This window comes from Ammodytes marinus, assembly GCF_949987685.1.
Source record: "Ammodytes marinus genome assembly, chromosome: 9".
Classification (NCBI taxonomy): Eukaryota; Metazoa; Chordata; class Actinopteri; order Uranoscopiformes; family Ammodytidae; genus Ammodytes; species Ammodytes marinus.
The window spans coordinates 25,415,182-25,435,489 of NC_137213.1; the positions used below are offsets into that span (position 1 = coordinate 25,415,182).

A 20,308-nucleotide genomic window follows, 5' to 3' on the forward strand; every position below is an offset into this window, starting at 1 on the left:
CGGTGCTATTGGAAATCACTTCTGTTCACCTTTTGGAAAAAGTTGCGGCCAAAAACAGGGGATAGTAGAACACCTACAAATGAGGAGGAACGGAGCAGGTAGAGGACAGCATTGCAGGGCTGTGGAGTGTGGTCGGAAGGTAGACGGCAGCTGGTGCAGCCTGAGGATAAAGCAGGGTAAGCCAAAAAAGCATGGTCTGTAGGATATTAGCTCAGTGGGTAGAGCAGTGAGGAGTCAGTGCCAGGTCTAGGGGTCCAGTTCTCATCAGGACCAATCGAAGAATTTTTAAAAAAAAATTCAAATTCATAGTACAAAGGCAAAACACTTTGGACTAGAACATATATGTTATGATATGTGTTATCATCTGGCATGATGTGATGTTGGACAGAAATATACAAACACCTGATGTGGAGGTTATATTCAGTTTATTAGCTCAATAAATAAATGTCCTGGGAATACAGATTTGAAAAAAAATGGCCTTATCTGTCATTTTTGGCCAAATAACTTTAAAGCTTTAGTGCGTAACTTTTTCATATCAATGAATGTTGGTAACATTCAAGCCATAGCCAACTAAATTGACAATTAGCTGATTAGCTGGCCTATCAGCTCTACAAAACTCTCTCTGTATTTGTCAGTATGGCAGCGTTCACTAACTGGTGTCGCCCCCCCGACACTGGCGCAGGAGCTCAGAAAAACCCCAAGAGGAGCCGGAGAAATTTTTCAGTTGTTAATTCTACTGCTAAGAAAAAACCTGGCAGAATTAAATCCATGTTTGCGATGACAAAAGGCTTACTTCATGTAAGAGCGCAGACAGTGTTGTTGTAATTACTTAGAATGTCTCATGGGGGCAACAGAAGTTACGTACTAAAGCTGTAGGATATATTTTCATACATCATGTCATCGCATGACATGATTCAAGTTAGATTGTTGTCATCAGGCTAAAATTATCGCGCCAATTCATATCCACCTAATTTGGCTCTTCAAACATTTTTAGAAGATTTATTTCTTCATTTTAGTTTCCTTCTAATTTCAAAAAGAGCCATTAAGAGTATGAAATGAAAACAGTGATCATCATACATTCATGAACACAGTTCTCATTTTATCAGTGTTGAACATTTTCAGCCTGTCCACATTTGCTGTTAAACCATTAGTTTGGTGAAAGCAGTAAAACCATGAGTGATGTTGAATGTACAATAAACCAGATTATCTCATATGGCATAAGTAGTATAGTAGTCAAACTTAATAAATATTACTCTATATTGCCTATTAATACAATGACAAATTTCACGATTTAACACATGTTTTTTTTTAATATCCTACATACTTGTATCTAAAATCCTTATTATTTAATAAATCTTTTACATTTAGATTTGTTTTTGTTGAAAATTCGGCCACTTATTGATGTCATTTTGTCATGTTATGTTAATTTTATGTTATTCCTTGACAAATGTCGACAGTAGTGTAACATCTGATGTGTAGGCTAACAGGGTGGTAAGATGGCATCGGCATCAAAAGGAGGGTGTTATTTGTAAAAACAAGTGGTGGCTGGTATTACATGTACAGTGTCCACCATTTCTACCAATTTATCCTTGAGCGGGACAATTAACTCCAAAACTGCTCCAGGGGCGCTGTACTATGGCTGACCCTGCACTCTGACCCACTCCGAAATGGAACATTTGAGAGGGGATATGCGGAAAGACACATTTAAATGCGCCTTGTGTACAATTGACTGAATTGACTAACTTAAAAAAAACATGTTCAGGTGAAAACAACATTTAAAACAATGGCCTGGGAATACAGCCACTTTCATGTCTAATGGAGGCCTTATGATTTATGGCCACAATAATTCACTTGCTATGTATCGCTATGTTTTCTCAAGGACCTTATCTTTGTCTGAATCTTTGTCTTCAGTCATTATGCAGTCCTCCATAAAACACTTGGTCATTAGCATTAAAAGTGAAAAGTTGCTAAGTGAGAGAAGTTGTTAAAAAACAAAGTGAAGAAACAAAAAACAAGGCAGATGGGAAAAATTAAGCGAGAAACATCAGGACACACTGTTTGATACATCAAATGGCCAGTCTTACAAGTGGCGGCTAGGCCTTTGCAGTAGGCCTAGTATGAATATCCAGATGTTTGATTTGTTAATTAAGTCTCCATGGCAGTTAATCACTGTGTTTTTCTATCTGAAAACAGCAGGTAAGTAGAGGAGGGTGACCCTAAAATATATGAGATACGATGGTGTGGGATGTTCACAGACAGGCTGCATTTGCATTTGTTCTTTTTGGTGAACATTTGTATTTGAATACAAAATGGCAGCCCAAAAAGTTATAGACTCAAAAAACAAAGAAAGAAACATGGAAATGTATTTAAAGCAGTATCATACAGCTGTTTTGTCTATAAGTTCTAGAATAGTAAATTATTTTGTGTCTAATATAAAGAGTACATCAAATTGCAATCAATAATTTGTCCCAGTTATAATGAAACAAACAGCATTATGCCAATACCTATGTCCCCTCTAGTGGAGAAGTGGAGCCCTGCAGTGACAAAATAAAGGCCAAGATGCAGCATGAGAAGTGTTTCTTCTAAATCCATAATCTCTGAAATGCATATTGTTCTAAGAATAAACATATCACCCTAATGTTTGAGCAAAGCAAAGATGTGTGCGTTTGCATTTATACGCGAGGTAAGGGCGTGTGTAAAACAGTGTCTCTAATCCTTTTAAAAAACATTTTATTCCCATGACAAATTCAATCAGGATGAGGTGCATTAGTGAAATGTCAAACATGCCAGTGTATGTCATGCGAGGATTAAGTCATCTATAGTTCTTCGCCAAAACAGTTGTTTGCAATGATAAGGCTGACACACTTAATTGATTTGCACGCATTTTCCCTGACAGTCCAGATTAACAAGCAATGAGGCTTTATTAGCAATACGCACAAAATACACACACATTTACACTTCTTCAAGGCATGAATTAAATTCACATATGGTTGGAGCAATTATCGTTACAGATAACTGAAATAAAAGGGGGGAGATATCAATGTGAGAAAGGAGGGTAAATTGCCCCGGAGACAAGAAGAACAGGGAGTGGATGTTATAGGGCCACGCAGGCTTAGTAACAGAGACTACATAAGAAAACAGCAACAGCTGTTTAGCTTGTGGCTAAAAACAGGATTGAACAACAACATCATTTGCGAAGAAACCGATCTGGTAAAAGGGATTGCACTGAGTAGGAGATAAGAAATGGGGGGCCTTAGATTGTCTTTTTTCTATTTTCGCTCCGTGGGGTTGGGTTATCTATTATTGTATTTGTCTAGCTTGTTCTGTTATCTCTTGTCATTTCTTACAATAAACGTCCTGCATATTGTTTTTTGCATTTTTTTTAAACTGAAAGCAAAATAGAAGTCCTTTTACCACCAGCTGGCGATATACACCAAGGTAAGATTAAGTCTAACTGAGGTTTGATCACTTCCTTTATCAGTAAAAGTCAAAAAGCTATTTGCAACAAAGACAGAACATTGTAACATGAGATACTATGCAAGACCGTGTTATGGGCCCAAATTGCATTACAATGCAGGTCCATAGGACAGGTGTTTGGTTTTACTCATTGCATAAATACATGTCATTATTTTAATTATTGACTTGTACTTTCTACTTTATTGTAGCTAAATTATCCAATTTCTTGCTGCAATTACACACACACACATGGATAATATCCGGCACAAAACCTTCTCCGAGTGCCTGCCAAAGAATGTGTGAGCACGCCTGTGACTGCTCTGCCCTTGACTTGTATCCATTCATCCAAGCGTGCTGGATGGTTTAGTTAATTAAGCTTAATCTGCCCCCGGAGAGAGATATGAGTGCTGTTACAGTGGCCCACTGAGCTGTCCCTATACACTCTTCTCTGGACCCCCCGTGGAGCCATCAGGGCCTTGCTACTCAGCCATGTTCACATGCACTGACAGGGCTCAAAAAGTAACTTGTCACATGTACAAAAAGTTATAAGATTTGGACCACAGAAGAGGGGAAATAATATAGGTTTTTAAAATATACAAAATGATTGAAATATTTAAAGCTCAATTACTTTACTGTTGGGATTTTCGGTTAACAGAAAAGCAACGAAAAGCTAATGGATGGCAGAGTTAGATTTGCTTGGCAAGCTATGAGTTTAATCACAAATATGCCGTCTGTTATATTTTATTGATCCTGCTGCTGAGAGCAAATTTGTTTACTCTGTGTCACATAGACAAGGTCACTCCTGGGTGAAGGAAAAGAGCAGGAAGAGGAAATAATTTTAACAGATTCAGAATCGCTTTATTTGCAGTTAGAGTGTATGCACAAGGAACAGTGCTTGGTTAATTGGAGCTTGTACATCCAGTATGAAGACAGAGACTGAACTGGTGTTGATGGAAATATAACATCTGACAAATGTTTTACAACAGTTTGCGAGCAAAAACACTGTCCTGGAGGTTCATTTATTTCACTTATAAGGCCTCATCTTTCATTTTTGGCCACGGGAATGAACGGTATATTTAAATAAGTAATTGAAGAGTTTGAACAACTTGTGTGAAATTGATCATCATTAAAAAAAACACAGGCCTATAATGAAACATTAAAAACATACAGGAAAGGCTTTTCAGATACTTTGTTTTATACAGTTTGAATGATCTCAACAACAGTCTGTACTTAACTGTTCAGAACAGCAACTATCATTGCATTAACATTAAAGCACAATATGTAAATGAATATTATGCAAAATAACCAAAAAAAAATCGTTTTCATCTCTTTTTAAAAATGGACCTGAAGGTTTCACCACCAGCCTTACTTCCTTTTTGTTGCCATCTTGTGGGTTGACTTGTTCAGTGCAGTAAAATCATCGCAACAATGTGATTTTAAGTGTTGATTTAAGTGGTAAGAATTACAGTTGTTTAAATGGTTATGGAGATATGCGGTTTTTTTCATAATCATTTGAAAAAAAAAATGTTGTTACTAAAGTAATTATATATACAATTTTCCTGACCTCTTAATTTTTCCACATTTTATTGGCACAATTAACTCTTCCTAGCCTGGAAATCCTGACCCTGATATCTTGAACGATAGAGGGTCTGGCGACGATCAATAGTAATTTCCAACTCTAGGGGCGGTGAGTTGACATTTTCTGCTACCCGTCAGATTTTGCTCCCTAGTGGTTCTGCGCATGCGCATTCCGAAAATAACAATCCTGCGTGAGCAGCCGTCAGATTCTGCTACCTTTTTTTGCTACCGAGTATTTTCTTCAAAACATGTTTTTAACTGCGTAATTATGCTACACATATGTTTAAATTGTGCCTTTTGACCTGTGAGCATGTAGACACTGGCTTTGCTGCTGAATATAGAAATAAAATGATAGGCTTTTCTATGTGTTAACTTTACCAGACTCGGAGTGGAGAAAGTTTTCGCCGGTGGTGGTGGTGGGAGGGGGGTGTACATAGGTAGTGGTGTAAAATAACGTGATTCTGTAGCGGGAGCATTATTTGATAGAGACAATTGATCTCACATTATACCCTACTAAATCTATAATAACGTTATAAAGTAGCATAAAAATATACAGCTTTCAGTGTAGGCTACATGGGGTGAGTAGTGGTGTTGTAAGTAACGTGATTCTGTAGTGGGAGCATTATTTGATAGTTAATGGGTCTACAGATCAAATACGCTACCAATTACGTGAGGTAGCATTTTCTGATAGGGTAGCATAATTTGATATAGGCTATTAAACACTAACAGCATCAAAATATGCTCCCCATATTCCTACAGTGTAGGCCTACACTGTGTGTAGGCCTACATAGGGTGAGTAGTGGTGTAAAATAACGTGATTCTGTAATGGATGCATCGTTTGATGAGGTAATTGTCTATACGCTACCATGACGTAGGGTAGCATTTTCTGATAGGTAGCAAAATCTGACGAGGGAGCAGAAAATGTCAGAACAGCGGCTCCTACTCGTGCATTTCAAATGCCACTGCACGCAGTTGGATAGCACTACAACCAATCAGAGCGATGCACAAGTGACGTAAGCCCCGTTCGTTTAGCGAACAGCTGTTAAACTGTTCAATTAAACGTTTGCCGTTGTCGGTCGGCAAAACAGAACATTCCACTTACTTGCTAGTGAAAGCTATGAGTCCCGTCTTCCAATTCGTTAAGGGTCGAGGCCAAAGCAGTCTCAAACTCACACAACATATCCGCAGCCATCTTTGATGTTTACTATCACAGCTTCGACGTCGCATGCACGTCACTGTCGTCATCCGGTTACGTCCTCCCCAGAGCACCATATAAAGGGCTCTGGCGCGCCCATATTAGATAGAACCAATTGAAACGTTATACCAGATTTCTGGTAGTCTTGATAAGCTTCAACGGAGCGTCTCCAGACCATGCTCCAGACCAACACGCGCAGCAAATTTAATTTGCCAGCGCCTAGTGGCAGGTCTGGGAATGCCAGGCTAAACTCTTCCTCCTTACAAGCAAATTTTGCATGAACCTCAAAATAACTTGTTTTATTTATTATACTGTATATGTATAATATTATTTACAAGAGTGGTTGAGTTCCATACATGATTCATCTGTGTATTGGTCATGTATTACTTTGTTGATTTTAATACAGTACATACTGTTTAATCATAATATATAGTTTTAATCTATCCAAGACTTTTCACAGAGAAAAGTATGGAAGCTGAGAGCTGCCATGCATGTATTTCATTTTAAGGTCCATTAACTAATCATCTCGGGATAAAAATCTTGTGATCATAAGAGAAACAAAGCTGGTTTCTACTCATTACTTATAATATCATAGGCCGTTATTTCAAGATCAGGAGACAATCACAGATCACAACAAAAGGCTGTTTCCTCCGATTTCCGTTGTGATCTTGAGATGGCTTATATCAACCGTTATGTGTTATATGAGTGGAAGCAAACTTTGTTATCCCGTGATCTGGAGATAAAAGCATCAACAACAACAAACAATAAACATATACGTAGCCTATATATGCTTGCATGGCCGCTCTCTGCTTCCATAGAAAAGCTCTTGAATTTGAATTACAGCCCTGTCCTGCAAGTACACAACATTTGGATAAGAAAAAGATGAAAACAGCTAAACTAGATTCCAGCATAACTTTATTAAAAAAGATTACATTAACAGCACAGCATGTTCATTCATAAATGCTGCATTGAAAGCATTGGCACAAATCATCAAACAAACGGAATCTTTCCTTTTCATACACATTCATAGTTTACTTGGTACATTTAAAATCATTTTACACAAAAATAGACCTCTATAGACACAATTGTAAAACCTACACAAATAAATAAATACAAACTACATTTCATTGATGTGAAACAACCAACAATTCACAGATTGAATGTATGTTTAATTTTAATGTGAATTTCTAGGTAAGTCCAAAGTGAACGGCAGAGTTTTGGGCCACGAACGCCACATTCTGATTAACAGAAGTGCTCTGGGCAGTGCTTCTCTCTTCCTTCTTCCTCATGGCATTCTTGCAGCGTAAAAGTTGCAAGAGGTGCCTTCGCAAATTTTGCGAGAGCATATACAGCAGAGGGTTCATACAGCAGTGAGAAAAAGCAAGTATACGACAAATAGAATATGCAATATCAAAGCGTTCCTTCGCATAACAACTTACATGTTCATAATAAACACTGATAAACAGCAAAATGTTGTAAGGTCCCCAGCAGATAAAGAAGGCTGCAACTATACAAAACACCACCACCACAGTCCTGTACCTTCTTCTGTTGGAAGTCTGCAAAACTGTCTTAAGGATGGCAGAATAGCAGAAAACCATGATGGCAAATGGGACTATGAAGAGCAGTGACACTTGGAGATAATATCCCAGCCTGACATCAGTGTCATTAGAAGGATCCTCACAAAATGAAACATTGTTCCGGTAGGTTTCCACCTTTACTTTGATAGCTTCACTCACCGATGCAGCAATGCTGATGGCCCAGGCAGCTACACAGGCGGCCAAGGCACACCTCTGCCTTCCAGCAGTGTTGCTTGGACAGTTGTGCATCACCACCGTTACGAAGCGATCCACAGTCATGGCGGTCAGCAGAATGATGCTACTGTGCAGACCAACAAAGTACAGGCCAGTCGTAAATTTGCAAGCAAGCTCACCAAAGACCCAGTGATGCAGTTGATGGACGGCCCAGAATGGAAGTGTGACGGCAAAGATCAAATCAGAGCACGCCAGGTTCAGGATGAATATATTTGTCACATTTTTCAGGCTCTCGAAGACGAAAAGAACATACAGGAGGAGAAGGTTGCCTGTGAGACTTAAAATGAAGATTAAAATAAAGAAGGCACCGCTGATGGTTTCAAAGTCAAACATCTCAGGACAAAAATATACCACATCTCCAGTGAGGGTGACATCATCTCCATTGCTCATTGTGGAGTTGTTTGCCATTGTAGGTTACCTGGGAAACATGGATGTCTGTCAAGTCTTGTGCAGCATTGCACTGGGGAGGAAAAGTTGCGATATATGAGTGCCAAGTCAGGGTTCCTCTTTTTTTTGTTTCACATTCAGTCAGAGATGCTGCAAGAGTTTTTCCAGTTGTAGCATGAATTCACTTTCAATTCAAGCGAAATGGGTGTCAAGTGTCAAGTCTTTCTTAATATTACCTAGAAGCAGCAGTGAGTGTTACACAACATTCAACACAGAGACACAGACACTCCCTGATTAATAGAGAGAGTTTTATTTTGAACATGGTATATATGTGATGGTGATTAGTGGTATTATCATGTACCAATAAACAACACAACAAATACATATAAAATGTAATACAAATGATCAAAAGTAAAATCCATTGAGAAGAAAACAATGCAGTTGATTATAGTGAATTACAAACAGTTATATTGTCTCAGATGGATCATGCATTTAAACAGAGACACAGGGCTCGTTGTTCTTGAATAACAGTACAGTTTGATTGGAAAACATTATTAAAATTGGATAAAATTATGGACAAAACACTTTACATTACATATCACTGTTGTCAAACAAAAGCCTCCTCGTACACTCGGTGGTCACTTAACAAAGCACACCTGAAAACCAGTGTTCTTCCCATCGTCCCCACAAGTCGCGAATACACCATAAACCCCATAAGTTTAGGGCTTGTGGGAAATGGGGTTCATTAAAGGAGATACAATATGTTCACTTATCAAGAGACATATGGAAATTCAGCATTTCATACAGCATTGTACATTCGGCTACAAGTCTTGATTTATATTTATTTACATGATTAGAAATGTCAGTTGTATTTTTATTTAGGTTTTCTTTCTCTTGCTTCAGGACCCCATGGAAGGCCAGATTTCACTTGTATTCTCTGTAGCAACTACATGGAGAATTCACCTTCTCCACTTGTCATCGATGTGATTGTGAGTCGGCTTTGTCTATTGCCGATGCTGTTGCTGTTATTGGCGTGGCCCCAGCCCTTCAGCAATTTCTTCAAATGGTTTTTGAATTTAACTCCCACAAACACATAAAACACAGGGTTGAGGCAGCAGTGTGAAAATGCAAAGAGTCGGCTAACGTAAAAGGCGTAATGCAGCCTTTCTGATTGTCCACACCCTGCAGCCACAGTTTGTGAGTCAGCTGGTGGTTTTGGCCAGTAATACAATGACTGTAGAAATATTACTACATTGTAAGGAGACCAGCCCACAAAGAAAACCACCATGAGAGTGAAAATGAGTCTGATAGTTTTGCTCTTTCGTCTTTGGGCAGTGGGACGAAGCAACCTGCAAATGATCTGAGAATAACAAAAAATGAATACCACAGAGCTGACTATGAAAATTATATTTTGCTGGTAAATTCCCCATAGACTCCAGTTGGAATTCTTGAATACACAGTGATTTTGGTTCTGAACTTCGGTGAAGATGAAGGCTGGACTTGCGGCCAAGATACTCACTGCCCAAATGACAACTGCTATTAGCACACTGTAGAAGCCTTTAATGGACACAATGTTAGACAGAGGATTCATGACAGCTACATAACGGTGCACAGTCATCAGGATGAGGAAGATACCGCTGCTGTAGAAGCCAACATAAAGGACAAAGTTGACTATTTTGCATGCAGGGTCCCCTAGAGTCCATCCATGCATGTGGTAGTGGGCCCAGAAAGGAAGACTTGCGGTGAAAAAGAGATCTGACACAGCCAGGTTCAGGATGAATGTGTTGGTGAGGGATTTAAGATTCTCGTACCGGGCTAGAATCACAATGACCAGGATGTTTCCAAACAGACTGAGGACCACCACGATGGAGAAGAACACTGGAGTGAGGATCGTTCCAAACACGGAGCTTGTGCTGTTGCACAATTCATCGTTGTAGTCATAGTATTCTGCATAGTCATAGTCATAGCCAGAGGTGAAATCACTGTCTGAGGTTGACTCATAGGTGATGCTTGTAGAAGCTGTGTACGTGAAGTCTTCAGCTGGAGCCATATTCCTTCAGCAAGAACAGTAAAAAAAAAATAGTACTTATTAAGGGAGGTAAATCAAACAGCTCATGTTATTCAAAGGCAATGGTGGAGCACTTAATGATTACATTGTAAAACTATTTTTTTTCATACACTTCTAAGGTATATCTCAATAGCCTATTAGATCATTATCTTGATACATGACTACATTAAGATAAATGACAAGGGGGTTATCTTATACCAGTGGTTCTCAAAGTGCGGCCCGCGGGCCGCCATATCTGGCGGCCCGCGGCCCGCATTGAATTATGAATTTTGGGGATGCGTCCCCTGTAACAGTAAAAACAGTACAGGGGTCGAAGCACTTAAATATCCCTCCTAATTGTTTGTATTCATTCCCCACTTATTAAACTTGCGAAGTTCGGCTGGCCTCTGCCTCTCGTTGCAGACGGCTGGTCAGCCTCCCGCAGTGCAGCAGGCAGTGTAGTGGTCCCAATGTAAGTTGTGAGCTTGTCAAGCCCAATACGATGCACTTTCTCACATTCAAGGTGAATTAGATTAGGTCAAGTGTCTAAGGATGGATGCTAACATTATCTGGTTTCTAACTCTTTTGCCTAAAGTTTAGCTAACAAACTAACGTTAGCTAGCTGCTGATAGCCATGGAACTATCTGCCTAGTTGACTGCTGATAGCCCACCCTGTTTATTTCCAATTTATAGTGTCATAATAGTTAACACTGCTGCTGCATCATGAGTAGTGAGTCCTACAAAAAACACTCCAAAAGGTGATACGTTTTCAATGTGTAGAAAGTTTTGAACAATAAAGTAGAATAAATATTTGAATGCAATACAGAATGCCTCAGTGCCTTGATTTATATTCCATTAGATGTGTGTCAATGGGAGCGAGTTGTCTTTCCCTTAACATTTCCACCATAAATAAATACAGAAGACACAAATTACTGCATAACAATTAACCAAAATGCACAAAATGAAGTGTTCGAACCTCAAATTTTGACCCCCGCTTTTAATGTGTGTTCCCCAAGGTTGAAATGAGACCTAGCCCTTCATTTATTACTTTAAATGTGTTAATTACACAGTATTGGATGCTGACCAATACATGTAAACTGTAAAGACGCAAAGACGCTGGCCATTGAAATTATTTCAGTTTTATAATTTTTTTTCCTTCGGCGGCCCTCGGTCCAATGTTGGGTTCCTAAATTGGCCCTCAGCTATCAAAAGTTTGAGAACCCCTGTCTCATACCATATATCTTAGAGCGTCAGTTTACCCAAATAGCAAAGGGAAAATTTTACTTTTCTTGATATTTAGACATGTAAGTTCTGAGATATCCATATCTAAGATTTCTGCCTCAAGAACCCTGTTTGTGGTCCACGCAACTCACAACAAAAATAAATGTATTAATATACATCTTTAAGGGGAAATAGCTCTGCTTAGCATTTATTTTAACTGTATTAACAACCCTCAAAGTTACTGTTTTTAAAAAACATGTATTATTTATGAAGAGATAAACACTGACTTGTTGAGGATTGTGCGAGAAAAAAATAGTTTATTTGATTAAGGCGAAAATATACTTAAAATGTTTTCTTTCCTTCACTTTAAAGCTAGAAAATGTTCCCCCTCTCTAATTAAATATATTGAGAAAAATACAAAACATCAACTTAACCTCAAGTATTGCCCAGCCCTACCTAATGAGAAATCCCCAATATAACAACTAATTGAGAAATTACGGAAACCAATACCGTACCTGTTTAAACGCTGTGCACACACCAGAGTCTGTCCTGCAAATATCACTGTAACCGTGGGTAACTGGGAATTGTTCAGTAACGTTGACCAAAAAAGGTGAAGCGAAACGGTTCAGATCCAGGTATCATTTTCAGAAAACCCACACATGACGTCTGCTTGGCACATTGTTTTCAACAATGTATCTGCAATAACTGTTTTGCAGCCTGTTACACTTTGGAACTGATTGGTGTTTGAGAATTTCAAACATATTCCATTTTGTATGACTGCATGTTTCACCTGTAACTTTAACCCTCATTCTACCGACTGAGGTCTTCACGGACACCAGAGGTATATTTATTGTCATATCTCACAGGTGCTTAATTTTATCATTCCAATTGTTCACGACTTGTCAATCAATTTGTTCCTAATGACTTAAGGATAATATTAATCGTTATTAATAATTTGAATTTATACTTTTAAAAATAAGAATGTATTTGGGTCATTTTGACCAAACTTCTAAATGATCCTAGAATCAAAGGATACTAAATGTGATTTTGAAGTTTTAATGTGGCTTGTACTTGAAAAAGTTCTAATACAATTAGCAAATTAACTGAATAATAAACAGGAATACACATTATCCAACAGGGATGCTTTTTACCATAATTTTCTTTAATGATATGTGGCCTAAATTATTAAAATGTTTGTCTATAAATTGTCACAAAAAGGTGAACAATGTCCGAGTCAAAGCTGATGTCTTCTTTTTCTTTTTCTCCAAACAACAGTCTAAAACGTTCAATTGAGCTGTACATATTTCTTCCATTGGGCTGCTGTATCACCTGAATAAGTCCTTTGGTGATCAATAAATTATCACCAAATTATCCCCAGTTTGTGCAGTTTCTGCTGTAACTAAAAACTGGACACTGTGTACAATGTCCTATCTTAAATTAACAGAAATGGATTGAAACAATAAATAAAACCGAAAAATACTGACAGTGAACAAGCAACTGGCTCAGGAAAAGCAGGAAGACAACAGTAAGTTAATGATCTTCTGGTTCTAAGAATGAATAAAACACATTTATATAATAAAAAAAGACTATCAAATAGATTTTGAATAGACCTAGGCCTACACCCTATCCTATTTTTGCATACATATCATTCGTTATTTATTGGTAAATTATTATTTATTAATCCAAATTCCCCAAATATAACGCATACAGTCAATGTGAACTTATTTTGGTTTTGGATCATTGTATTAAAATTATGAAATGAGGAGGACATTCGTCTCATCTTGTTTGTTTATTTACCATTTTTCTCTCAACCTAACTTGGATGGATTTTCAGCTGCTGCGCGCGGCCCATTTATCCGCCGGGCCTGTCAATCATCTAAAGTGCCCGCCCCCCAGCGGTAGCATGTTTCTGCTGTATCACCAACAAACTGGACACACTGGACAATTTAACACACCAAGTATGTCTTTTATTTCACTATTTATTCAGCGTTAAAGTGTTTCGCTTTATCTACAATGAAACTGCGATGCTTTTCAACCTAAAAATGTAACCTACATTAAACACGGGACCAGGAAATGAAGAACAGGTGCATGTCCGATAGCTCTGCAGCTCGGAATAATCCATGTTTATTTATCTCGCGGTTTGTTGCATTTTAACGCCGTTACAAAGTGATTCAAGTCAACTATATTGGTGGTGACGGTAGATTAAGAATGATACATATTTTGTTATAAGGAGGATACTGTTGTTACAAATAGTGATAGGCTGTCAGCTGTCGTCATGAGGTTTAATGTCTTATGTTGAATTTCACTACTCTGACTGTGCTTTCTTCATCAGTGTGTCAACCAACAAATGAATGCACCCCAGAATATATAATGTGTCTCATTTGTTTAACACTTATTGGTTTGGACAGAATTCATCACAATAGCCTATATAAACCAGATATGCCTACACTGTTTTACATTTCGTTTACCATGGCATTTACCAAATAGTAGACCACCATTTTTAGTTGCATGTTTTTTTTTAATCAATCACATTCTGTAATGTAGGCTATTTCTGTTTTTCGGCACTTATCCCCTCCCAATGAATATCCTCAATGTGTTACATCAACACATCCTCACAAGTTTCCAAACTAGAATATTTAATTTTATTTAGATAGGCCTACTTTAACATATTTCTCCTTTTGAAGTATTTTTTTAATTGTACATCTCTTCTCTTATGTTTTTGTTTACTGTGTGCACCATCACACACCACCACTGCAAATTCCTTGTAGCCTGTGTGTGAATTTACCCGGCAATACATTGTTTTTCATCATTGAAATATCTAAAAAATAAAAATCATAATTTCTGTTTCAGAATTGACTACTGACTACTTCACTCCCCTTTCCCCACAATGGCCTCCTCTTCATCAGTTGGAGATAATCAATTGCAGAGGATAATCAGAGATCTTCATGGTAATTAAGCTGTTCACACACAAAATAACACCATATATTATGTCTCATCTCTTATATGGCTCTGCATGCTTTTTAATGTCCACTTTCTGAATGAGTCATGGACTGTATCTGTGTACACAATTGATGGACCAAAAAATGGCTAAAAACAACATGTACTACTATTTTGGAGGTTCTCTCTTTGCACAAGAACGTAATTTGATATTGAAAATTGTGTCACTGTCTTATTCAGATGCTGTGTTAGAGTTGAGTAAAGAACAAAGGGACTGTGGCGAACCCATCACAGATGACAGCGCCAATCTGCACAAGTTCTTCTATAAACTAGAGTACCTGCTACAGGTATGGTATCATATCATAAAGCAACATTACAACATGACTGTAATGTTTTTGTTTAGAGTGTTTCTGTTATGACGAAAGTGTGCTCATTTATTTATCTCAACTTGCTGTTTTTTGTCCTTTTATATTTCCCATCTTCTTTTAAATCTTTGTGTTATTCATGTCCATTTTAGTTGAATTGTCCACATTTCAAACATATACAGCCCGTGACGAGGTGTTGTTGTGACTAAGCATTGCGGTCATGAAGGGGTCACACGTTTAACAGATTAGGGACCAGTGCTCTAGACCAGTGAATCCCAACCTATGTGGGTTGTTATTGTTAGCCCATTAAATAAAGCCAAAAATGACACCTCATCACAGGTTGAACAATCTATTAGTTGTGAGCTAACCCACCAAAGAATGTTAGATATAGAGGACTTTTGTTGTAATAATATACATTTCAATGTGAACAAACAGCAGTGTCAGACAGAATTGTTATACAATCCATGTTGCTGAGGACATTGTTAGGTAATGCAATAATAATAATAATAATGTCATAATTTGTGTTTTCCTAGTTTGACCAGAAAGCGAAGACAACCTTTCTTGGTCAGAGGAAAGACTACTGGGATTATTTCTGCGACTGCCTGATTAAGATCAAGGGAGCTAACGATGGCATCCGTTTTGTTAAGTCCATCCCTGAGGTAATCCCCCGAGACACTGTCATGGTGTGCAACCCATGCAAACAAACACACAGATACACAGCTACTATATAACCATGTGTCTAATCCTCTGCTCTGTAAGGTACGGTAAGACTCAGTGCTGCTAATTTACTTGCTGCTTTACGCCTGTATCTTCTGTACCTCATTTCTTTCTATCTTGGGAATTCACAGCGGTGAGCTTCGTGCCGTAATAACTGTAGTTTAATTAGACCTAGTTTGTAGTATATATAATCTGTAGCTTGAACCTTCTGTGTGCCAGATATTAAGATGTTTTGGTTTTGAAAAAAGTTTCAAAGAGTATATTAAATAGTTATTTTCAAATGAAATGTTCCCTTAGGTTTTTGCCTTGGGAGTTATTGACATATACAAACCATGTTATTCTGTCTAATATGGCTGCAACATCGAATAATTTTCACTCAAAAAATGCAGATTTTAGCAGATAGAACCAGCACATTTGTGTCCCTTGCTTGAAAAAAAGTATTTTTTGTTGAATCAATTTTCAAAATATTTTCAACATTCTTACATTTTGTAATCTCTTGTTTCACCAGTCATTTCAGCTAAACTTAAGTAAGTAATTGACTAACAATATGATGTGAATCTTTTCAGTGATCCTCATGAAAATAGAAATCGGCCAACTCACTGTCCTTTTTTATTTCTGATTTCCTGTTTATGATATTAGCACTATCACTTTAACAATGGCGTATTACTAAAATGTTAAAATTGTTTTCTATAATAGCAAGAGCAAAGTGAATTGATAATGTCACAGTGGCGAATTGTGGTGCAGCACTGGTATGCAAAAGATCGTTGTTTCAGAAATATATTTGTTTTATCATATGATAAATGGTGAGGAAAGCAGGAAATCTTTACATTTCAGGAGCTAAGCTTAAACTGTGGACTAAAAATGTTCAAACATATTTGCCTCTAGTGTAGTGCCATTGTTCCACTTGTTAGTGGAAACCCTATTAGAAGTCAGCTGTGTTGTAACACAAGAGAGATAATTACTGAACACATCCTACTTTATAAGCACAATGAGACCACACGTCTAATTTGATTCTAATTGACGCTCATTCATTAGCAAAACATATCGGTGGTTTAAAGTTTCCTCTGGGATTTTACAGAATCTGTATTTTGTTCATTGAAATCACATAGTTTAGTCAGAAGCAGATTACTTCTAATTATGTGTTGAAAACCTTTTGTTATTTCAACTTCAAATATTACTTTTACTCTTCTTTTACTATCCTTGTGTCTTGTCCGTCAATGACGTAAATAAGTGTCCAGCTGGTCTCCTTATGGCAGATCTGTGGGTCTTACTTAATATATCCCTCCATCTGCTTATGTATCGGAGAGTCTGGGCTCACAGGCAGACACTGTAGGTTCACTATACACTCACCGGCCACTTTATTAGGCACACCTGTTGAATTGCTTATAAAAACAAAAAGCTAATCTTCCAATCACATGGTCAGAACTCAATGCATTAAGGCATGTAGACATGGTCAAGACAACATGCTGAAGTTAAAACCAAGCATCAGAATGGGGAAGAAAAGGGATTTAAGTCACTTTTAATGTGGCATGGTTAATGGTGCAAGGCAGGATGGATCCATGCTTTCATGTTGTTTGCGCCAAATTCTGACCCTACCATCTGAATTTTGCAACTGAAATCGAGACTCATCAGACCAGGCAAGACTTTTCCAATCTTTTATTGTCCGATTTTGGTGAGCCTGTGCGAATTGTAGCCTCAGTTTCCTGTTCTTAGCTGACAGGAGTGGCACCCGGTGGGGTCTTCTGTTGCTGTAGCCCATCTGCTTCAAGGTTGGTCATGTTTTGCGTTCAGAGATGGTATTCTGCATACCCTGGTTGTAACGAGTGGTTATTTGAGTTGCTGTTGCCTTTCTATCATCTCGAACCAGTCTGCCCATCCTCCACTGACCTCTGACTTCAACAAGGCATTTTACGTCCACACAAATGCCGCTCACTGGATATTTTTTCTTTTTCGGACCATTCTCTGTAAACCCTAGAGATGGTTTAGAGTGAAAATCCCAGTAGATCAGCAGTTTCTGAAATACTCATACCAGCCCTCCTGGCACCCTCAACATTGCCATGTTCAAAGTCACTTAAAACCCCTTTCTTCCCCATTCTGTTGCTCGTTTTCAACCTCAATAAGTTGTCCCGTCCAGGTCTACATGCCTAAATGCATTGAGTTGCTGACATGTGATTGGCTGATTAGTTATATGTGTTAACAAGAAAATGAACCGCTGTATCTAATAAAGTGGCCGGTGAGTGTATATGCAGTGATGGACTTTAAACTTAGACACTCCTTAATGTTCTGTGCCTTTGACGAAGCGCAATTTTTACAATTTAAACTAGAATTGAAATAAGTTGATTAATCAGTTCATGGATCAACAAAAAATGGCAGCTGCTTTGATTAGGTCTTATACTTCAACCCTAAAAAAACAGCTTATTGCAGATTCAATATGTTTTTGCTTTTGTTAGTTTTAAATCATTGTAAGTCAAATATTTTTAGATTTTGGACTGTTGTGGGGAAAAACAATACATTTGGACCCTGCGAAAATAGGATGGATAGCTTTTACTAATTGTTAATTGGCTGAGACAGAAAATTATTATATAAATAAAATTGTTGATTGAATAAAGTAGTTTGTTTAAAAAGTTTGTAGAAACCTTTTTAAAAATAAGTATTTCATTGTCTTGCTGTTGTCACTGTTTTTTTTAAATTTTCTAAATATAGATTACTCATAAAGCAGGAGCCACTACTTTATGTGAAATAGTTTGGCTGGTATGAAAAAGAAGAGTAAGGTCAGCGCACATTGCAGTTAAGCAATGTCTGTCTGTGTATATGAACGTCCAAGTATACTAAGTGTGTGTTTTTGTGTGTCCTCAGTTAAAGACCTCGCTAGGTAAAGGAAGGGCCTTCATCCGCTACTCACTCGTCCACCAGCGCCTTGCTGACACCCTGCAGCAGTGTCTTATAAACCAGAAGGTCACATGGTGAGAGTACATATACACACAACATACAACATTTTTCATGTTTGTTCCCTTCCAGTTGCCTATGATTGAGATACTTTACTGTGTGTGTCCTCTCTTAGGAAGTGAGACTCTCCCTTCCTGATTTATATCTTATTTCTGTATTTTAAAGAAAACACAACAGCCACAGCTTAACCTTAGACTGCCACAGTCCTATCTCACTTCCTCAGTCTTTCATCAAACTGATTGTGATATTTATTTAACCAGGGTAGTCAATAATGAGTTATTTGTATTTTTTAGGACAGTGTTGGGCAACATGGAATAGGAACTGCATTTTAAATGCATTGTCACATACTGTAGGCTGAATTTTTGTTTGTATTCTTCCCATGCAGTGATTGGTATTATGCACGGAGTCCCTTCCTCAAGTCTCACCTCACTGCTGACATAATCAATCATCTGTATGAGCTCAACCAGATCCAATTTGATGTGGCAGCCAGGGGTTACGACCTAGATGCGGATTGGCCAACCTTTGCGAGGTAACTAATTATCTGTTTACACTTTTCAAACAGCAGTTTCCCAGAAACAACAAAGTTGATTCTATTGTGTTGTTTTGATGGCAACACGTACTTATTAAGTAAAGAAAAGACTATAGTTGTGCTGCCTCTGGCTGGTGAAATGATTTGTAAATTGACAGATGTTAAGTCATGTTAACCAGTTTAGTGCAGCTAATCTAAAATCGTGGTGAAGCAATATTGGGTATTTCACAACTTGAAGTAACACTTAATTATCTGATCACTCTGAGCTTTCACATCTCTTTTCTTACTGCTTGAACGTGTGTAAATGTGTGTGTGAGCGCATGTGGGTGCCGACAGTGTGTAAGCGTTGATAGCTGTTCCTCACGCCAGCACCTCTACCACAACTTCTCACTCCCTGCATCATCATCAATGTGCAGTCACTCCACTGGCAGTGGACACAATTTATTAAAGCATAATTTGTGCTGTTGTTCTAGTCGTGCATCACATTATCATGATCATTAATCTTAAACTTACAACAACATGCAGCACAGAAAACCCCCCACAACAACACAAAGATATAAAAGACATTTTTCGCACACATTATATAAAAAAAGACGTTATTCACAAATGCAGTGTTGCTTTGCGGGCTGTTTTGCAGGATTGAATTTGACAGTACAGATACAGTATGTTTGATTTGGTGAACATCCCTTGTATGTTTTGGTAATTTGTTTATTTCTTACTTAAGGGTAAACATTTGTTCTGCTTGTAATTTCCCACGACTGTCCGGAAGTTATTTGATGCAACACCTACAAAAACCCTCAGGCTTTGTTTCACATGAATCGTGACTGTATGATTGAATACCAGCAGTTTCCTCACAGAAATGGCACAAATGTCACAACTTATTATTCTAGCTTTCACTTTAGAGGGATTCTCAGAAAACAGGTCACAGACCGACCGTATATCAAGTCTGAATCGATGCAAAATATTTGGTTTTAATGTTTGAATCGGGGCATGAGAAATTTGCAACAATTTGCTTGAGCAAACATCAGACTGCTTATTGGTAACACTTGATCTTGAAGCACATGGTTTCCTAATCATTTTCGAGGAAACAACTGGGAAGTAGTTGTACGTCATGGCATGC

The 20,308-nt window shown here is 38.0% G+C and overlaps 3 protein-coding genes across 3 annotated transcripts in view; 1 reads left to right on the forward strand and 2 right to left on the reverse strand.

Annotated features, from left to right (window-relative positions):
- LOC307255241 (uncharacterized protein) overlaps window positions 1–20,308 on the forward strand; it is a gene marked incomplete at its 5' end in the record, with an annotated part of 159,863 nt that overhangs the window by 129,330 nt on the left and 10,225 nt on the right. The window lies entirely within an intron of this gene.
- On the reverse strand, window positions 7,217–8,448 carry LOC307256039 (chemokine XC receptor 1-like; the record flags this gene model as incomplete). Its single annotated transcript, XM_080034905.1, has 1 exon — window positions 7,217–8,448. One exon carries the CDS (start codon window positions 8,446–8,448, stop codon window positions 7,417–7,419), a length of 1,032 nt encoding a protein of 343 aa, XP_079891031.1. The 3' UTR covers window positions 7,217–7,416.
- Window positions 9,374–10,477, reverse strand: LOC307256040 (chemokine XC receptor 1-like; the record flags this gene model as incomplete). Its single annotated transcript, XM_080034906.1, has 1 exon — window positions 9,374–10,477. One exon carries the CDS (start codon window positions 10,475–10,477, stop codon window positions 9,374–9,376), a length of 1,104 nt encoding a protein of 367 aa, XP_079891032.1.